The sequence below is a fragment of the Scyliorhinus torazame genome, chromosome 3 (genome assembly GCF_047496885.1).
Source record: "Scyliorhinus torazame isolate Kashiwa2021f chromosome 3, sScyTor2.1, whole genome shotgun sequence".
NCBI classification, from domain to species: domain Eukaryota; kingdom Metazoa; phylum Chordata; class Chondrichthyes; order Carcharhiniformes; family Scyliorhinidae; genus Scyliorhinus; species Scyliorhinus torazame.
The window spans coordinates 353,988,280-354,005,881 of NC_092709.1; the positions used below are offsets into that span (position 1 = coordinate 353,988,280).

At 69.3% G+C, this 17,602-nt stretch overlaps 1 protein-coding gene across 1 annotated transcript in view; it reads left to right on the forward strand.

Moving 5' to 3' along the window:
• The window catches only part of LOC140409346 (serine protease HTRA2, mitochondrial-like), a 431,863-nt gene extending 414,918 nt beyond the window's left edge, over nt 1-16,945 (forward strand). Inside the window, exon 8 of the mRNA XM_072497762.1 lies at nt 16,343-16,945. Coding sequence (XP_072353863.1) covers nt 16,343-16,511 — 169 coding nt within the window. The 3' untranslated portion in view covers nt 16,512-16,945. The remainder of the gene's footprint in view (nt 1-16,342) is intronic.
• Nucleotides 16,946-17,602: the final 657 nt, after the last annotated feature.

Genomic DNA, 17,602 nt, shown 5'->3' on the forward strand with positions numbered 1-17,602 from the left:
TCGCTCTCCCCCCGCCCCCGCCTCGCTCTCCCCCCCGCCCTCGCTCTCCCCCCCGCCCCTCGCTCTCCCCCCGCCCCTCGCTCTCCCCCCGCCCCTCGCTCTCCCCCGCCCCTCGCTCTCCCCCCGCCCCTCGCTCTCCCCCCGCCCCTCGCGTCTCCCCCGCCCCTCGCTCTCCCCCGCCCCTCGCTCTCCCCCGCCCCTCGCTCTCCCCCGCCCCTCGCTCTCCCCCGCCCCTCGCTCTCCCCCCGCCCCTCGCTCTCCCCCGCCCCTCGCTCTCCCCCCGCCCCTCGCTCTCCCCCGCCCTTCGCTCTCCCCCGCCCCTCGCTCTCCCCCCGCCCCTCGCTCTCCCCCCGCCCCTCGCTCTCCCCCCGCCCCTCGCTCTCCCCCCGCCCCTCGCTCTCCCCCCGCCCCTCGCTCTCCTCGCTCTCCCCGCCCCTCGCTCTCCCCCCGCCCCTCGCTCTCCCCCCGCCCCTCGCTCTCCCCCGCCCCTCGCTCTCCCCCCGCCCCTCGCTCTCCCCCGCCCCTCGCTCTCCCCCCGCCCCTCGCTCTCCCCCCGCCCCTCGCTCTCCCCCCCGCCCCTCGCTCTCCCCCCGCCCCTCGCTCTCCCCCCCGCCCCTCGCTCTCCCCCGCCCCTCGCTCTCCCTCCCCGCCCCTCGCTCTCCCCCGCCCCTCGCTCTCCCCGCCCCTCGCTCTCCCCGCCCCTCGCTCTCCCCCGCCCCTCGCTCTCCCCCGCCCCTCGCTCTCCCCCGCCCCTCGCTCTCCCCCGCCCCTCGCTCTCCCCCGCCCCTCGCTCTCCCCCGCCCCTCGCTCTCCCCCGCCCCTCGCTCTCCCCCGCCCCTCGCTCTCCCCCGCCCCCTCGCTCTCCCCCGCCCCCTCGCTCTCCCCCGCCCCCTCGCTCTCCCCCGCCCCTCGCTCTCCCCCGCCCCTCCGCTCTCCCCCGCCCCCCGCTCTCCCCCGCCCCCTCGCTCTCCCCGCCCTCGCTCTCCCCGCTCTCTCCCCGCCCCCCGCTCTCCCCCGCCCCCCGCTCTCCCCCGCCCCCCGCTCTCCCCCGCCCGCCCCGCTCTCCCCCGCCCCCCGCTCTCCCCCGCCCCCCGCTCTCCCCCGCCCCCGCTCTCCCGCCCGCTCTCCCCGCCCCCCGCTCTCCCCCGCCCCCCGCTCTCCCCCCGCCCCCCGCTCTCCCCCGCCCCCCGCTCTCCCCCGCCCCCCGCTCTCCCCCGCCCCCCGCTCTCCCCCGCCCCCCGCTCTCCCCCCGCCCCCCGCTCTCCCCCGCCCCCCGCTCTCCCCCGCCCCCCGCTCTCCCCCGCCCCCCGCTCTCCCCGCCCCCCGCTCTCCCCCGCCCCCCGCTCTCCCCCGCCCCCCGCTCTCCCCCGCCCCCCGCTCTCCCCCGCCCCCCGCTCTCCCCCGCCCCCCGCTCTCCCCCGCCCCCCGCTCTCCCCCGCCCCCCGCTCTCCCCCGCCCCCCGCTCTCCCCCCGCCCCCCGCTCTCCCCGCCCCCCGCTCTCCCCCCCGCCCCCCGCTCTCCCCCGCCCCCCGCTCTCCCCGCCCCCCGCTCTCCCCCCGCCCCCCCGCTCTCCCCCGCCCCCCGCTCTCCCCCGCCCCCCGCTCTCCCCCGCCCCCCGCTCTCCCCCGCCCCCCGCTCTCCCCCGCCCCCCGCTCTCCCCCGCCCCCCGCTCTCCGCCCCGCTCCCCCGCCTCTCTCCCCCGCCCCCCGCTCTCCCCCGCCCCCCGCTCTCCCCCGCCCCCCGCTCTCCCCGCCCCCGCTCTCCCCGCCCCGCTCTCCCCGCCCCCCGCTCTCCCCCGCCCCCTCGCTCTCCCCCGCCCCTCGCTCTCCCCCGCCCCCTCGCTCTCCCCCGCCCCTCGCTCTCCCCCGCCCCTCGCTCTCCCCCGCCCCTCGCTCTCCCCCGCCCCTCGCTCTCCCCCCGCCCCCCCTCGCTCTCCCCCGCCCCCGCTCCCCGCCTCGCTCCCCCGCCCCTCGCTCTCCCCCGCCCCTCGCTCTCCCCCGCCCCTCGCTCTCCCCCGCCCCTCGCTCTCCCCCCGCCCCTCGCTCTCCCCCGCCCCCGCTCTCCCCCGCCCCTCGCTCTCCCCCGCCCCTCGCTCTCCCCCGCCCCTCGCTCTCCCCCGCCCCTCGCTCTCCCCCGCCCCTCGCTCTCCCCCGCCCCTCGCTCTCCCCCGCCCCTCGCTCTCCCCCGCCCCTCGCTCTCCCCCGCCCCTCGCTCTCCCCCGCCCCTCGCTCTCCCCCGCCCCTCGCTCTCCCCCGCCCCTCGCTCTCCCCCGCCCCTCGCTCTCCCCCGCCCCTCGCTCTCCCCCGCCCCTCGCTCTCCCCCGCCCCTCGCTCTCCCCCGCCCCTCGCTCTCCCCCGCCCCTCGCTCTCCCCCGCCCCTCGCTCTCCCCCGCCCCTCGCTCTCCCCCGCCCTCGCTCTCCCCCGCCCCTCGCTCTCCCCGCCCCTCGCTCTCCCCCGCCCCTCGCTCTCCCCCGCCCCTCGCTCTCCCCCGCCCCTCGCTCTCCCCCGCCCCTCGCTCTCCCCCGCCCCTCGCTCTCCCCCGCCCCTCGCTCTCCCCCGCCCCTCGCTCTCCCCCGCCCCTCGCTCTCCCCCGCCCCTCGCTCTCCCCCGCCCCTCGCTCCTCCCCCGCCCCTCGCTCTCTCCCCCGCCCCTCGCTCTCCCCCGCCCCTCGCTCTCCCCCGCCCCTCGCTCTCCCCGCCCCTCGCTCTCCCCCGCCCCTCACTCTCCCCCGCCCCTCTCTCCCCGCCCTCTCTCCCCGCCCCTCACTCTCCCCCGCCCTCGCTCTCCCCCGCCCCTCACTCTCCCCCGCCCCTCACTCTCCCCCGCCCCTCACTCTCCCCCGCCCCTCACTCTCCCCCGCCCCTCACTCTCCCCCGCCCCTCACTCTCCCCCGCCCCTCACTCTCCCCCGCCCCTCACTCTCCCCCGCCCCTCACTCTCCCCCGCCCCTCACTCTCCCCCGCCCCTCACTCTCCCCCGCCCCTCACTCTCCCCCGCCCCTCACTCTCCCCCGCCCCTCACTCTCCCCCGCCCCTCACTCTCCCCCGCCCCTCACTCTCCCCCGCCCCTCACTCTCCCCCGCCCCTCACTCTCCCCCGCCCCTCACTCTCCCCCGCCCCTCACTCTCCCCCGCCCCTCACTCTCCCCCGCCCCTCACTCTCCCCCGCCCCTCACTCTCCCCCGCCCCTCACTCTCCCCCGCCCCTCACTCTCCCCCCGCCCCTCACTCTCCCCCCGCCCCTCACTCTCCCCCGCCCCTCACTCTCCCCCCGCCCCTCACTCTCCCCCGCCCCTCACTCTCCCCCGCCCCTCACTCTCCCCCGCCCCTCACTCTCCCCCGCCCCTCACTCTCCCCCGCCCCTCACTCTCCCCCGCCCCTCACTCTCCCCCGCCCCTCACTCTCCCCCGCCCCTCACTCTCCCCCGCCCCTCACTCTCCCCCGCCCCTCACTCTCCCCCGCCCCTCACTCTCCCCCGCCCCTCACTCTCCCCCGCCCCTCACTCTCCCCCGCCCCTCACTCTCCCCGCCCCTCACTCTCCCCCGCCCCTCACTCTCCCCCGCCCCTCACTCTCCCCCGCCCCTCACTCTCCCCCGCCCCTCACTCTCCCCCGCCCCTCACTCTCCCCCGCCCCTCACTCTCCCCCGCCCCTCACTCTCCCCCGCCCCTCACTCTCCCCCGCCCCTCACTCTCCCCCGCCCCTCACTCTCCCCCGCCCCTCACTCTCCCCCGCCCCTCACTCTCCCCCGCCCCTCACTCTCCCCCGCCCCTCACTCTCCCCCGCCCCTCACTCTCCCCGCCCCTCACTCTCCCCCGCCCCTCACTCTCCCCCGCCCCTCACTCTCCCCCGCCCCTCACTCTCCCCCGCCCCTCACTCTCCCCCGCCCCTCACTCTCCCCCGCCCCTCACTCTCCCCCGCCCCTCACTCTCCCCCGCCCCTCACTCTCCCCCGCCCCTCACTCTCCCCGCCCCTCACTCTCCCCCGCCCCTCACTCTCCCCCGCCCTCACTCTCCCCCGCCCCTCACTCTCCCCCGCCCCTCACTCTCCCCCGCCCCTCACTCTCCCCCGCCCCTCACTCTCCCCCGCCCCTCACTCTCCCCCGCCCCTCACTCTCCCCCGCCCCTCACTCTCCCCCGCCCCTCACTCTCCCCCGCCCCTCACTCTCCCCGCCCCTCACTCTCCCCGCCCCTCACTCTCCCCCGCCCCTCACTCTCCCCCGCCCCTCACTCTCCCCGCCCCTCACTCTCCCCCCGCCCCTCACTCTCCCCCGCCCCTCACTCTCCCCCGCCCCTCACTCTCCCCCGCCCCTCACTCTCCCCCGCCCCTCACTCTCCCCCGCCCCTCACTCTCCCCCGCCCCTCACTCTCCCCCGCCCCTCACTCTCCCCCGCCCCTCACTCTCCCCCGCCCCTCACTCTCCCCCGCCCCTCACTCTCCCCCGCCCCTCACTCTCCCCCGCCCCTCACTCTCCCCCGCCCCTCACTCTCCCCCGCCCCTCACTCTCCCCCCGCCCCTCACTCTCCCCCGCCCCTCACTCTCCCCCGCCCCTCACTCTCCCCCGCCCCTCACTCTCCCCCGCCCCTCACTCTCCCCCGCCCCTCACTCTCCCCCGCCCCTCACTCTCCCCCGCCCCTCACTCTCCCCCGCCCCTCACTCTCCCCCGCCCCTCACTCTCCCCCGCCCCTCACTCTCCCCCGCCCCTCACTCTCCCCCGCCCCTCACTCTCCCCCGCCCCTCACTCTCCCGCCTCCCTCCCGCCCCTCACTCTCCCCGCCCCTCACTCTCCCCCGCCCCTCACTCTCCCCCGCCCCTCACTCTCCCCCGCCCCTCACTCTCCCCCGCCCCTCACTCTCCCCCGCCCCTCACTCTCCCCCGCCCCTCACTCTCCCCCGCCCCTCACTCTCCCCGCCCCTCACTCTCCCCCGCCCCTCACTCTCCCCCGCCCCTCACTCTCCCCCGCCCCTCACTCTCCCCCGCCCCTCACTCTCCCCCGCCCCTCACTCTCCCCCGCCCCTCACTCTCCCCCGCCCCTCACTCTCCCCCGCCCCTCACTCTCCCCCGCCCCTCACTCTCCCCCGCCCCTCACTCTCCCCGCCCCTCACTCTCCCCCGCCCCTCACTCTCCCCCGCCCCTCACTCTCCCCCGCCCCTCACTCTCCCCCGCCCCTCACTCTCCCCCGCCCCTCACTCTCCCCCGCCCCTCACTCTCCCCCGCCCCTCACTCTCCCCCGCCCCTCACTCTCCCCCGCCCCTCACTCTCCCCCGCCCCTCACTCTCCCCCGCCCCTCACTCTCCCCCGCCCCTCACTCTCCCCCGCCCCTCACTCTCCCCCGCCCCTCACTCTCCCCCGCCCCTCACTCTCCCCCGCCCCTCACTCTCCCCCGCCCCTCACTCTCCCCCGCCCCTCACTCTCCCCCGCCCCTCACTCTCCCCCGCCCCTCACTCTCCCCCGCCCCTCACTCTCCCCCGCCCCTCACTCTCCCCCGCCCCTCACTCTCCCCCGCCCCTCACTCTCCCCCCGCCCCTCACTCTCCCCCGCCCCTCACTCTCCCCCGCCCCTCACTCTCCCCCGCCCCTCACTCTCCCCCGCCCCTCACTCTCCCCCGCCCCTCACTCTCCCCCGCCCCTCACTCTCCCCCGCCCCTCACTCTCCCCCGCCCCTCACTCTCCCCCGCCCCTCACTCTCCCCCGCCCCTCACTCTCCCCCGCCCCTCACTCTCCCCCGCCCCTCACTCTCCCCCGCCCCTCACTCTCCCCCGCCCCTCACTCTCCCCCGCCCCTCACTCTCCCCCGCCCCTCACTCTCCCCCGCCCCTCACTCTCCCCCGCCCCTCACTCTCCCCCGCCCCTCACTCTCCCCCGCCCCTCACTCTCCCCCGCCCCTCACTCTCCCCCGCCCCTCACTCTCCCCGCCCTCACTCTCCCCCGCCCCTCACTCTCCCCCGCCCCTCACTCTCCCCCGCCCCTCACTCTCCCCCGCTCCCTCTCCCCGCCCTCACTCTCCCCCGCCCCTCACTCTCCCCCGCCCCTCACTCTCCCCCGCCCCTCACTCTCCCCCGCCCCTCACTCTCCCCCGCCCCTCACTCTCCCCCGCCCCTCACTCTCCCCCGCCCCTCACTCTCCCCCGCCCCTCACTCTCCCCCGCCCCTCACTCTCCCCCGCCCCTCACTCTCCCCCGCCCCTCACTCTCCCCCGCCCCTCACTCTCCCCCGCCCCTCACTCTCCCCCGCCCCTCACTCTCCCCCGCCCCTCACTCTCCCCCGCCCCTCACTCTCCCCCGCCCCTCACTCTCCCCCGCCCCTCACTCTCCCCGCCCCTCACTCTCCCCCGCCCCTCACTCTCCCCCGCCCCTCACTCTCCCCCGCCCCTCACTCTCCCCCGCCCCTCACTCTCCCCCGCCCCTCACTCTCCCCCGCCCCTCACTCTCCCCCGCCCCTCACTCTCCCCCGCCCCTCACTCTCCCCCGCCCCTCACTCTCCCCCGCCCCTCACTCTCCCCCGCCCCTCACTCTCCCCCGCCCCTCACTCTCCCCCGCCCCTCACTCTCCCCCGCCCCTCACTCTCCCCCGCCCCTCACTCTCCCCCGCCCCTCACTCTCCCCCGCCCCTCACTCTCCCCCGCCCCTCACTCTCCCCCGCCCCTCACTCTCCCCCGCCCCTCACTCTCCCCCGCCCCTCACTCTCCCCCGCCCCTCACTCTCCCCCGCCCCTCACTCTCCCCCGCCCCTCACTCTCCCCCGCCCCTCACTCTCCCCCGCCCCTCACTCTCCCCCGCCCCTCACTCTCCCCCGCCCCTCACTCTCCCCCGCCCCTCACTCTCCCCCGCCCCTCACTCTCCCCCGCCCCTCACTCTCCCCCGCCCCTCACTCTCCCCCGCCCCTCACTCTCCCCCGCCCCTCACTCTCCCCCGCCCCTCACTCTCCCCCCGCCCCTCACTCTCCCCCGCCCCTCACTCTCCCCCGCCCCTCACTCTCCCCCGCCCCTCACTCTCCCCCGCCCCTCACTCTCCCCCGCCCCTCACTCTCCCCCGCCCCTCACTCTCCCCCGCCCCTCACTCTCCCCCGCCCCTCACTCTCCCCCGCCCCTCACTCTCCCCCGCCCCTCACTCTCCCCCGCCCCTCACTCTCCCCCGCCCCTCACTCTCCCCCGCCCCTCACTCTCCCCTCCCCTCACTCTCACTCTCTCCCCTCACTCTCACTCTCTCCCCTCACTCTCACTCTCTCCCCTCACTCTCACTCTCTCCCCTCATTCTCACTCTCTCCCCTCATTCTCACTCTCTCCCCTCATTCTCACTCTCTCCCCTCATTCTCACTCTCTCCCCTCATTCTCACTCTCTCCCCTCATTCTCACTCTCTCCCCTCATTCTCACTCTCTCCCCTCATTCTCACTCTCTCCCCTCATTCTCACTCTCTCCCCTCATCTCACTCTCTCCCCTCATTCTCACTCTCTCCCCTCATTCTCACTCTCTCCCCTCATTCTCACTCTCTCCCCTCATTCTCACTCTCTCCCCTCATTCTCACTCTCTCCCCACATTCTCACTCTCTCCCCTCATTCTCACTCTCTCCCCTCATTCTCACTCTCTCCCCTCATTCTCACTCTCTCCCCTCATTCTCACTCTCTCCCCTCATTCTCACTCTCTCCCCTCATTCTCACTCTCTCCCCTCATTCTCACTCTCTCCCCTCATTCTCACTCTCTCCCCTCATTCTCACTCTCTCCCCTCATTCTCACTCTCTCCCCTCATTCTCACTCTCTCCCCTCATTCTCACTCTCTCCCCTCATTCTCACTCTCTCCCCTCATTCTCACTCTCTCCCCTCATTCTCACTCTCTCCCCTCATTCTCACTCTCTCCCCTCATTCTCACTCTCTCCCCTCATTCTCACTCTCTCCCCTCATTCTCACTCTCTCCCCTCATTCTCACTCTCTCCCCTCATTCTCACTCTCTCCCCTCATTCTCACTCTCTCCCCTCATTCTCACTCTCTCCCCTCATTCTCACTCTCTCCCCTCATTCTCACTCTCTCCCCTCATTCTCACTCTCTCCCCTCATTCTCACTCTCTCCCCTCATTCTCACTCTCTCCCCTCATTCTCACTCTCTCCCCTCATTCTCACTCTCTCCCCTCATTCTCACTCTCTCCCCTCATTCTCACTCTCTCCCCTCATTCTCACTCTCTCCCCTCATTCTCACTCTCTCCCCTCATTCTCACTCTCTCCCCTCATTCTCACTCTCTCCCCTCATTCTCACTCTCTCCCCTCATTCTCACTCTCTCCCCTCATTCTCACTCTCTCCCCTCATTCTCACTCTCTCCCCTCATTCTCACTCTCTCCCCTCATTCTCACTCTCTCCCCTCATTCTCACTCTCTCCCCTCATTCTCACTCTCTCCCCTCATTCTCACTCTCTCCCCTCATTCTCACTCTCTCCCCTCATTCTCACTCTCTCCCCTCATTCTCACTCTCTCCCCTCATTCTCACTCTCTCCCTCATTCTCACTCTCTCCCCTCATTCTCACTCTCTCCCCTCATTCTCACTCTCTCCCCTCATTCTCACTCTCTCCCCTCATTCTCACTCTCTCCCCTCATTCTCACTCTCTCCCCTCCCTCACTCTCCCCCCTCCCTCACTGTCCCACCTCCCTCACTGTCCCACCTCCCTCACTCTCCCCTTCCCTCACTCTCCCCTTCCCTCACTCTCCCCTTCCCTCACTCTCCCCTTCCTCACTCTCCCCTTCCCTCACTCTCCCCTTCCCTCACTCTCCCCTTCCCTCACTCTCCCCTTCCCTCACTCTCCCCTTCCCTCACTCTCCCCTTCCCTCACTCTCCCCTTCCCTCACTCTCCCCTTCCCTCACTCTCCCCTTCCCTCACTCTCCCCTTCCCTCACTCTCCCCTTCCCTCACTCTCCCCTTCCCTCACTCTCCCCTTCCCTCACTCTCCCCTTCCCTCACTCTCCCCTTCCCTCACTCTCCCCTTCCCTCACTCTCCCCTTCCCTCACTCTCCCCTTCCCTCACTCTCCCCTTCCCTCACTCTCCCCTTCCCTCACTCTCCCCTTCCCTCACTCTCCCCTTCCCTCACTCTCCCCTTCCCTCACTCTCCCCTTCCCTCACTCTCCCCTTCCCTCACTCTCCCCTTCCCTCACTCTCCCCTTCCCTCACTCTCCCCTTCCCTCACTCTCCCCCCTTCCCTCACTCTCCCCTTCCCTCACTCTCCCCTTCCCTCACTCTCCCCTTCCCTCACTCTCCCCTTCCCTCACTCTCCCCTTCCCTCACTCTCCCTTCCCTCACTCTCCCCTTCCCTCACTCTCCCCTTCCCTCACTCTCCCCTTCCCTCACTCTCCCCTTCCCTCACTCTCCCCTTCCCTCACTCTCCCCTTCCCTCACTCTCCCCTTCCCTCACTCTCCCCTTCCCTCACTCTCCCCTTCCCTCACTCTCCCCTTCCCTCACTCTCCCCTTCCCTCACTCTCCCCTTCTTTCGTCTCCCCCGTCCCTTTCATTTCCCTCCTCCCTCACTCTCCCCTTCTTTCGTCTCCCCGTCCCTTTCATTTCCCTCCTCCCTCACTCTCCCCTCTCCCTCACTCTTCCCCCCTCCCTCACTCTCCCCCCTCCCTCACTCTCCCCCCTCCCTCACTCTCCCCCCTCCCTCACGCTCCCTCCCTCCCTCACGCTCCCTCCCTCCCTCACGCTCCCTCCCTCCCTCACGCTCCCCCCCTCCCTCACTCTCCCCTTCTTTCGTCTCCCCCGTCCCTTTCATTTCCCTCCTCCCTCACTCTCCCCTTCTTTCGTCTCCCCGTCCCTTTCATTTCCCTCCTCCCTCACTCTCCCCTCTCCCTCACTCTTCCCCCTCCCTCACTCTCCCCCCTCCCTCACTCTCCCCCCTCCCTCACTCTCCCCCGCCCCTCACTCTCCCCCGCCCCTCACTCTCCCCCGCCCCTCACTCTCCCCCGCCCCTCACTCTCCCCCGCCCCTCACTCTCCCCCGCCCCTCACTCTCCCCCGCCCCTCACTCTCCCCCGCCCCTCACTCTCCCCCGCCCCTCACTCTCCCCCGCCCCTCACTCTCCCCCGCCCCTCACTCTCCCCCGCCCCTCACTCTCCCCCGCCCCTCACTCTCCCCCGCCCCTCACTCTCCCCGCCCCTCACTCTCCCCCGCCCCTCACTCTCCCCCGCCCCTCACTCTCCCCCGCCCCTCACTCTCCCCCGCCCCTCACTCTCCCCCGCCCCTCACTCTCCCCCGCCCCTCACTCTCCCCCGCCCCTCACTCTCCCCCGCCCCTCACTCTCCCCCGCCCCTCACTCTCCCCCCGCCCCTCACTCTCCCCCGCCCCTCACTCTCCCCCGCCCCTCACTCTCCCCCGCCCCTCACTCTCCCCCGCCCCTCACTCTCCCCCGCCCCTCACTCTCCCCCGCCCCTCACTCTCCCCCGCCCCTCACTCTCCCCCGCCCCTCACTCTCCCCCGCCCCTCACTCTCCCCCGCCCCTCACTCTCCCCCGCCCCTCACTCTCCCCCGCCCCTCACTCTCCCCCGCCCCTCACTCTCCTCCCCCGCCCCTCACTCTCCCCCGCCCCTCACTCTCCCCCGCCCCTCACTCTCCCCCGCCCCTCACTCTCCCCCGCCCCTCACTCTCCCCCGCCCCTCACTCTCCCCCGCCCCTCACTCTCCCCCGCCCCTCACTCTCCCCCGCCCCTCACTCTCCCCCGCCCCTCACTCTCCCCCGCCCCTCACTCTCCCCCGCCCCTCACTCTCCCCCGCCCCTCACTCTCCCCCGCCCCTCACTCTCCCCCGCCCCTCACTCTCCCCCGCCCCTCACTCTCCCCCGCCCCTCACTCTCCCCCGCCCCTCACTCTCCCCCGCCCCTCACTCTCCCCCGCCCCTCACTCTCCCCCGCCCCTCACTCTCCCCCGCCCCTCACTCTCCCCCGCCCCTCACTCTCCCCCGCCCCTCACTCTCCCCCGCCCCTCACTCTCCCCCGCCCCTCACTCTCCCCCGCCCCTCACTCTCCCCCGCCCCTCACTCTCCCCCGCCCCTCACTCTCCCCCGCCCCTCACTCTCCCCCGCCCCTCACTCTCCCCCGCCCCTCACTCTCACTCTCTCCCCTCATTCTCACTCTCTCCCCTCATTCTCACTCTCTCCCCTCATTCTCACTCTCTCCCCTCATTCTCACTCTCTCCCCTCATTCTCACTCTCTCCCCTCATTCTCACTCTCTCCCCTCATTCTCACTCTCTCCCCTCATTCTCACTCTCTCCCCTCATTCTCACTCTCTCCCCTCATTCTCACTCTCTCCCTCATTCTCACTCTCTCCCCTCATTCTCACTCTCTCCCCTCATTCTCACTCTCTCCCCTCATTCTCACTCTCTCCCCTCATTCTCACTCTCTCCCCTCATTCTCACTCTCTCCCCTCATTCTCACTCTCTCCCCTCATTCTCACTCTCTCCCCTCATTCTCACTCTCTCCCCTCATTCTTTCCCTCCCCTCACTCTTTCCCTCCCCTCACTTTCCCCCCTCCCTCACTCTCCCCCCTCCCTCACTCTCCCCCCTCCTTCACTCTCCCCCCTCCTTCACTCTCCCCCCTCCTTCACTCTCCCCCCTCCCTCACTCTCCCCCCTCCTTCACTCTCCCCCCTCCCTCACTCTCCCCCTCCCTCACTCCCCTCATTCTCCCCCTCCCCTCCTCTCACTCTCCCCCTCCCCTCCTCTCACTCTCCCCCTCCCCTCCTCTCACTCTCCACCTCCCCTCCCCTCACTCTCCACCTCCCCTCCCCTCGCTCTCCCCCTTCCCTCGCTCTCCCCTTCCCTCGCTCTCCCCTTCCCTCGCTCTCCCCTTCCCTCGCTCTCCCCTTCCCTCGCTCTCCCCTTCCCTCGCTCTCCCCTTCCCTCGCTCTCCCCTTCCCTCGCTCTCCCCTTCCCTCGCTCTCCCCTTCCCTCGCTCTCCCCTTCCCTCGCTCTCCCCTTCCCTCGCTCTCCCCCCGTCCCTTTCATTTCCCTCCTCCCTCACTCTCCCCTTCTTTCGTCTCCCCCGTCCCTTTCATTTCCCTCCTCCCTCACTCTCCCCCCTCCCTCACTCTCCCCCCTCCCTCACTCTCCCCCCTCCCTCACTCTCCCCCCCTCCCTCACTCTCCCCCCTCCCTCACTCTCCCCCCTCCCTCACTCTCCCCCCTCCCTCACTCTCCTCCCTCCCTCACTCTCCCCCTCCCTCACGCTCCCTCCCTCCCTCACGCTCCCCCCTCCCTCACTCTCCCCACCTCCCTCACTCTCCCCCCTCCCTCACTCTCCCCCCTCCCTCACTCTCCCCCCTCCCTCACTCTCCCCCCTCCCTCACTCTCCCCCCTCCCTCACTCTCCCCCTCCCTCACTCTCCCCCTCCCTCACTCTCCCCCCTCCCTCACTCTCCCCCCCTCCCCCCTCCTCACTCTCCCCCCTCCCTCACTCTCCCCCTCCCTCACTGTCCCACCTCCCTCACTGTCCCACCTCCCTCACTCTCCCCTTCCCTCACTCTCCCCTTCCCTCACTCTCCCCTTCCCTCACTCTCCCCTTCCCTCACTCTCCCCTTCCCTCACTCTCCCCTTCCTCACTCTCCCCTTCCCTCACTCTCCCCTTCCCTCACTCTCCCCTTCCCTCACTCTCCCCTTCCCTCACTCTCCCCTTCCCTCACTCTCCCCTTCCCTCACTCTCCCCTTCCCTCACTCTCCCCTTCCCTCACTCTCCCCTTCCCTCACTCTCCCCTTCCCTCACTCTCCCCTTCCCTCACTCTCCCCTTCCCTCACTCTCCCCTTCCCTCACTCTCCCCTTCCCTCACTCTCCCCTTCCCTCACTCTCCCCTTCCCTCACTCTCCCCTTCCCTCACTCTCCCCTTCCCTCACTCTCCCCTTCCCTCACTCTCCCCTTCCCTCACTCTCCCCTTCCCTCACTCTCCCCTTCCCTCACTCTCCCCTTCCCTCACTCTCCCCTTCCCTCACTCTCCCCTTCCCTCACTCTCCCCTTCCCTCACTCTCCCCTTCCCTCACTCTCCCCTTCCCTCACTCTCCCCTTCCCTCACTCTCCCCTTCCCTCACTCTCCCCTTCCCTCACTCTCCCCTTCCCTCACTCTCCTCCTCCCTTCCCTCACTCTCCCCTTCCCTCACTCTCCCCTTCCCTCACTCTCCCCTTCCCTCACTCTCCCCTTCCCTCACTCTCCCCTTCCCTCACTCTCCCCTTCCCTCACTCTCCCCTTCCCTCACTCTCCCCTTCCCTCACTCTCCCCTTCCCTCACTCTCCCCTTCCCTCACTCTCCCCTTCCCTCACTCTCCCCTTCCCTCACTCTCCCCTTCCCTCACTCTCCCCTTCCCTCACTCTCCCCTTCCCTCACTCTCCCTTCCCTCACTCTCCCCCTTCCCTCACTCTCCCCTTCCCTCACTCTCCCCTTCCCTCACTCTCCCCTTCCCTCACTCTCCCCTTCCCTCACTCTCCCCTTCCCTCACTCTCCCCTTCCCTCACTCTCCCCTTCCCTCACTCTCCCCTTCCCTCACTCTCCCCTTCCCTCACTCTCCCCTTCCCTCACTCTCCCCTTCCCTCACTCTCCCCTTCCCTCACTCTCCCCTTCCCTCACTCTCCCCTTCCCTCACTCTCCCCTTCCCTCACTCTCCCCTTCCCTCACTCTCCCCTTCCCTCACTCTCCCCTTCCCTCACTCTCCCCTTCCCTCACTCTCCCCTTCCCTCACTCTCCCCTTCCCTCACTCTCCCCTTCCCTCACTCTCCCCTTCCCTCACTCTCCCCTTCCCTCACTCTCCCCTTCCCTCACTCTCCCCTTCCCTCACTCTCCCCTTCCCTCACTCTCCCCTTCTTTCGTCTCCCCCGTCCCTTTCATTTCCCTCCTCCCTCACTCTCCCCTTCTTTCGTCTCCCCGTCCCTTTCATTTCCCTCCTCCCTCACTCTCCCCTCTCCCTCACTCTTCCCCCCTCCCTCACTCTCCCCCCTCCCTCACTCTCCCCCCTCCCTCACTCTCCCCCCTCCCTCACGCTCCCTCCCTCCCTCACGCTCCCTCCCTCCCTCACGCTCCCTCCCTCCCTCACGCTCCCCCCCTCCCTCACTCTCCCCTTCTTTCGTCTCCCCCGTCCCTTTCATTTCCCTCCTCCCTCACTCTCCCCTTCTTTCGTCTCCCCGTCCCTTTCATTTCCCTCCTCCCTCACTCTCCCCTCTCCCTCACTCTTCCCCCCTCCCTCACTCTCCCCCCTCCCTCACTCTCCCCCCTCCCTCACTCTCCCCCCCCTCCCCTCCCTCACGCTCCCTCCCTCCCTCACGCTCCCCTCCCTCCCTCACGCTCCCTCCCTCCCTCACGCTCCCCCCTCCCTCACTCTCCCCCCCTCCCTCACTCTCCCCCCCTCCCTCACTCTCCCCCGTCCCTCACTCTCCCCCCTCCCTCACTCTCCCCCCCCTCCTCACTCTCCACCCTCCCTCACTCTCCCCCCTCCCTCACTCTCCCCCCTCCCTCACTCTCCCCCTCCCTCACTCTCCCCCCCTCTCACTCTCCCCCCTCCCTCACTCTCCCCCCTCCCTCACTCTCCCCCCTCCCTCACTCTCCCCCCTCCCTCACTGTCCCACCTCCCTCACTCTCCCCTTCCCTCACTCTCCCCTTCCCTCACTCTCCCCTTCCCTCACTCTCCCCTTCCCTCACTCTCCCCTTCCCTCACCTCCTCCTCCCCTTCCCTCACTCTCCCCTTCCCTCACTCTCCCCTTCCCTCACTCTCCCCTTCCCTCACTCTCCCCTTCCCTCACTCTCCCCTTCCCTCACTCTCCCCTTCCCTCACTCTCCCCTTCCCTCACTCTCCCCTTCCCTCACTCTCCCCTTCCCTCACTCTCCCCTTCCCTCACTCTCCCCTTCCCTCACTCTCCCCTTCCCTCACTCTCCCCTTCCCTCACTCTCCCCTTCCCTCACTCTCCCCTTCCCTCACTCTCCCCTTCCCTCACTCTCCCCTTCCCTCACTCTCCCCTTCCCTCACTCTCCCCTTCCCTCACTCTCCCCTTCCCTCACTCTCCCCTTCCCTCACTCTCCCCTTCCCTCACTCTCCCTTCCCTCACTCTCCCCTTCCCTCACTCTCCCCTTCCCTCACTCTCCCCTTCCCTCACTCTCCCCTTCCCTCACTCTCCCCTTCCCTCACTCTCCCCTTCCCTCACTCTCCCCTTCCCTCACTCTCCCCTTCCCTCACTCTCCCCTTCCCTCACTCTCCCCTTCCCTCACTCTCCCCTTCCCTCACTCTCCCCATCCCTCACTCTCCCCTTCCCTCACTCTCCCCTTCCCTCACTCTCCCCTTCCCTCACTCTCCCCTTCCCTCACTCTCCCCTTCCCTCACTCTCCCCTTCCCTCACTCTCCCCTTCCCTCACTCTCCCCTTCCCTCACTCTCCCCTTCCCTCACTCTCCCCTTCCCTCACTCTCCCCTTCCCTCACTCTCCCCTTCCCTCACTCTCCCCTTCCCTCACTCTCCCCTTCCCTCACTCTCCCCTTCCCTCACTCTCCCCTTCCCTCACTCTCCCCTTCCCTCACTCTCCCCTTCCCTCACTCTCCCCTTCCCTCACTCTCCCCTTCCTCACTCTCCCCTTCCCTCACTCTCCCCTTCCCTCACTCTCCCCTTCCCTCACTCTCCCCTTCCCTCACTCTCCCCTTCCCTCACTCTCCCCTTCCCTCACTCTCCCCTTCCCTCACTCTCCCCTTCCCTCACTCTCCCCTTCCCTCACTCTCCCCTTCCCTCACTCTCCCCTTCCCTCACTCTCCCCTTCCCTCACTCTCCCCTTCCCTCACTCTCCCCTTCCCTCACTCTCCCCTTCCCTCACTCTCCCCCTTCCCGCACTCTCCCCTTCCCGCACTCTCCCCTTCCCGCACTCTCCCTTCCCACTCTCCCTTCCCGCACTCTCCCCTTCCCGCACTCTCCCCTTCCCGCACTCTCCCCTTCCCGCACTCTCCCCTTCCCGCACTCTCCCCTTCCCGCACTCTCCCCTTCCCGCACTCTCCCCTTCCCGCACTCTCCCCTTCCCGCACTCTCCCCTTCCCGCACTCTCCCCTTCTTTCGTCTCCCCCGTCCCTTTCATTTCCCCCCCCCTTTTGTCCCCCCCTCCCTTTTCACGTCGCCCCCTCCCCCAACACCCTCTCCCAAGTCCTCATCTCTGCCCCCCCCCCTTTGTGCCTCTGGTTCATCCCCCTTCATCCGCTTTCCACCCCTAGTCTCACCCTCTCTTCACACCCCCACACCCCTTTTTCTCACCCTCTTCCCCTCTCACCTCTTCACCCTCCCTCCGTCCCTCCCCCGCTTTCACCCGGCCCCCTCCACCTCTCTCACCCTCCCTGTTGCCTCTCCCACCGTATCTGACCTGATTTCCTCTCCTCGCTGACACAGGGCGGGTGTGAGACCCGGGGACATTATCCTGGAGATTAACGGTGCCGTGGTGAAGACGGCGGAGGATGTTTACCGAGCGATTCACCGGGAGAACTCGCTGACGGTGGTCGTGCGGAGAGGCAGCGAGGACCTAATGATCAACATTGTCCCTGAGATCCCCGAACGATAGGGCTGGGAATGATGGCAGGGATTGTGGGACAAGGAATGAGCATCCTGGGAAAGCCGGGAACTGCCACAGCCCAGAACCCCATTTACTGGACAGATTAAACTCTGCAGTGTAATCGAGCAGAGATCAGGAGCAGCAACCCAGGCTCTGGTTAGATCGGACCCTCACTGGCCTTGCAGGGTTGGATAGGACCCGAGGGAAGGGCTGGGAAAAAGAGGGGGGGGGGAGGTGGCATTCCTTTGCAGAGGGAGAGATGGGGACGCTCGTCATTATTTTAACACATCAGATTGTATTGTATAAATATATGAATGCTCAACGCTTCAAGGGCATCAAAGATTACTGCTGGGAGGGGCGTGACGTCTCCCGGGTGGGAGGGGCGTACTGTGATTTGCCAGTGTAAAGAGATCATGTTTCTTAATAAATTAAACTTGCTGTCAGTGTGTGTCTGTGTCACAAGGTCCGCCCCACGGGATGACAGAGTGGGGGGGGGGGGGGGGGGTCAATTTGGAACACTGCCTGAAGAAGGAGCAGACGTATTGAAGGGGGGGGGAATTTCAGGGTTATGGGAAGGAGTGAGACTGTTGGATGTGTCTTTCAAAGAGCTCGAAGAGGCAGGGTGGGGCGAACGACCTCTCTGCCTCTGCATCGTTTCTGACTGTGGAATATGGAGCAAAGGCAGCTGAATGGAATTGAGGAGCAGGTCGCCCGTTATCTCACTGATGTACAATCAATTACTCTCGAGACAAGGAGAGTCATACTAATGGGCTTTAATCAGCTAGAACTGTTCCCAGCAGCTTCGATACAGAAAGTGAAGGCTGCTGGGGCGGCATCGGTTCTTATACCCCGCCTCTCAGGGCGGAGCTATGTACGTTAGCCAATGGTACACTCCTGGGTCTAGCCAATGGTCACCCACCTCTCAGGTACCGCAATACCTGGTATGACCACGCTCACCGAGGCAGAGCAGACTTGAGGGGCTGAATGGCCTCCTCCCCAGATTGGATGAGGAAGTTCGGTTCTATCGGGAGAAGATGGGATCGTTCTTCCCCCGCGCGGCCAGGATTTAATCGGGATGCTCAAATTCACAAGGAGTTTCG